The sequence below is a fragment of the Ictalurus punctatus genome, chromosome 14, assembly GCF_001660625.3.
Source record: "Ictalurus punctatus breed USDA103 chromosome 14, Coco_2.0, whole genome shotgun sequence".
In the NCBI taxonomy this organism is placed as follows: Eukaryota; Metazoa; Chordata; class Actinopteri; order Siluriformes; family Ictaluridae; genus Ictalurus; species Ictalurus punctatus.
The window spans coordinates 6,835,037-6,837,335 of NC_030429.2; the positions used below are offsets into that span (position 1 = coordinate 6,835,037).

Here is a 2,299-nt window from a genome sequence, read left to right on the forward strand (position 1 = left end):
TGAAGAGCAATAAGACCAATCACATATATTCTTATAAGTTAATTCATATGAAATCTAATCAAATTGTTGTAGCTTGTTAGCTTGACATACTTATCTACTTTTCCTTGCTTTTAACATCTTATCTGTTTCATTATGCTCACTTTTATAAAGTATACTTGTAAACTTCAAACTTGTCCTGAAGTTGTTCTGTTCCTTACAGTTCCTCTTCCAGTAGAGAGCACTGTTTGCTTACTGCAAATTCTGTATTTTAAGCTGTTCATAAAATTGACACCACAAAATAAAATACATAAATAAAGATTTTATTAACTCTTATAACAGGTGACCGAAGTAAACAACATGCATTACGTTTAATGTAGAATTGTTCATCTATTGAATCAAATCAGTATCAGGAACATAGTAGCTTGTCATAATAAAATTCATTTTGCATGGCGACCACAGTCAGGTGAGTTAAGCCTTAGAAATAAAAAGTCTAGTCTCACCATTCTATGTCTGTAAACATTTTATATGATGTATTGTTGCAATACACTCCAGACAAAAATTGCAATATTACAATTTTTTTTTACATTCAATAAAGACCTGTACCTCTTTAGATAAATAACATAAAATGGTTAAGTTACAAATAAATACGTAACATTAAATAAATAGCATGTTCATAATAAATAGTCATTGTATATAAGTTAGGATAATAAGTTAATTTCCTATTTTATTAAAGGTGCAGTTAAGGTTAAGGCACCGTAGGATTGTGTTGTAGCAACCCAAATTTTTGCCTGGATACCATCTACACCGTCTGGTTCCCCCCTTTAAGAAAAGAAAAACCAAGAAGAAAAACATCAACAATCTAATAATTAATCTAAAATAATTTTAGGACAGTGCATGTGGAGTTAGTTTAGGAGTTATCACAAAATAGCACTTTAACATCCATTTTAATATTGATATTGTTTTTATTTTTATGGTAAAACATGTATCAAATCATCAACCTACCGTCAAAATCTGCCCTTGTAGGAAATAACCTATGAGGTTCTGTAGATCTTCCTTGACGGTTCTCAGAGTAGTATTCATTTTGGGAGGTAATTTTTCTACGTTGACTTTCTGCAGGGCCACATTGAGCTCTTCAAAGAACTCTCTGGAAATATTACACTAGAGTAGAATAATAAGAATAAAATTATTTGTTGACCTGCATTGCATTTTTGCAAAGGACTGATTTAAAGTCCTCGTACACTTTAAATGAATAAGATGAACAATATAAATCACTTACTGTCCAATTTTTCTTTAATGCACAGCGATTCGTTTTTGGTTGCTAAAAAGAAAAGAAAAATCATATTTTAACACCTCTGTTTGTAGTAAAGACCCATTATGCAAAAAAGTTATAACCTGGCCAAACGAGAGACACAGTGACACTTTATATCACCATATATCAATACATAACCACATCATGTGAAATGGAAGTGTCAGTTATTTACTTACAAACATGATGTTTCCTGCTAATGTAAGATTGTCCAGGTCATGAATAATTGCATCCAAGAGTAGTTTTTTGCCTCTGATGGTTCCTGATAGGGCGAGACACAAAGTGAGGAGAAAAATGAGTGTCTTCATCATGGTTCCCCCTCTCAGAGATGCTTTCTAGTGATAATGTTTTCTCAGTGTGCTTGTCTTTATATACACCACACAGGAAGTTTGAGGCCGAGAGCTGAGAAAAAAAATACAAAAAAAAACCCTTTGCTCAGGAAAACACTCAGGTTGTACCAGTGGCCCACATGGAACATTTTTTACGGTGAGTAACATGTTAAGGTGTCATACAGTATATATGTATGTATGTATATATATATATATATGTGTGTGTGTGTGTGTGTGTGTGTGTGTGTGTGTATAAATATATATATATATATATATATATATATATATATATATATATATATATATATATATATATATATATATATATATATTCATACATATATTCTCTCATATCCCTGATATTAATAAGGTTGACCAGAAATGATGTTCTACCAGGTATATTATTCTAAGAACTTAACTATTTCTCCTTACGAATTTCCAAAAATTTCAGTAAGCAGTCTGGTCAGAGCATCTGAACTGAACTGGACTTCAACATGTAATTTAAGCCTCAGGCTCACAAAATCAGATTTAAAAGTCCATAATATTACTACCATTAATTAGATTGTCATCCACAAGCTTCTGTTTTACATGTGTTTTCGGGACAGAGAAGAGAAATTATCTGACAACAATCTGCACAAGATAATAATACATTGTTGTCCCCATTAATAAATGATATGTGCATTTC

The 2,299-nt window shown here is 31.5% G+C and overlaps 1 protein-coding gene across 1 annotated transcript; it reads right to left on the minus strand.

Annotated features, from left to right (window-relative positions):
• Window positions 1-283: 283 nt before the first annotated feature.
• On the minus strand, window positions 284-1,690 carry LOC108274594 (uncharacterized). The gene is made up of 4 exons (XM_017484806.3): window positions 1,465-1,690; window positions 1,256-1,297; window positions 982-1,137; window positions 284-798 (listed from the first exon to the last, which is right to left on the minus strand). The coding sequence occupies exons 1-4, from the start codon at window positions 1,594-1,596 to the stop codon at window positions 691-693; spliced, it is 438 nt and encodes a 145-aa protein (XP_017340295.1). The 5' UTR covers window positions 1,597-1,690; the 3' UTR covers window positions 284-690.
• Between the last annotated feature and the right edge of the window lie 609 nt (window positions 1,691-2,299).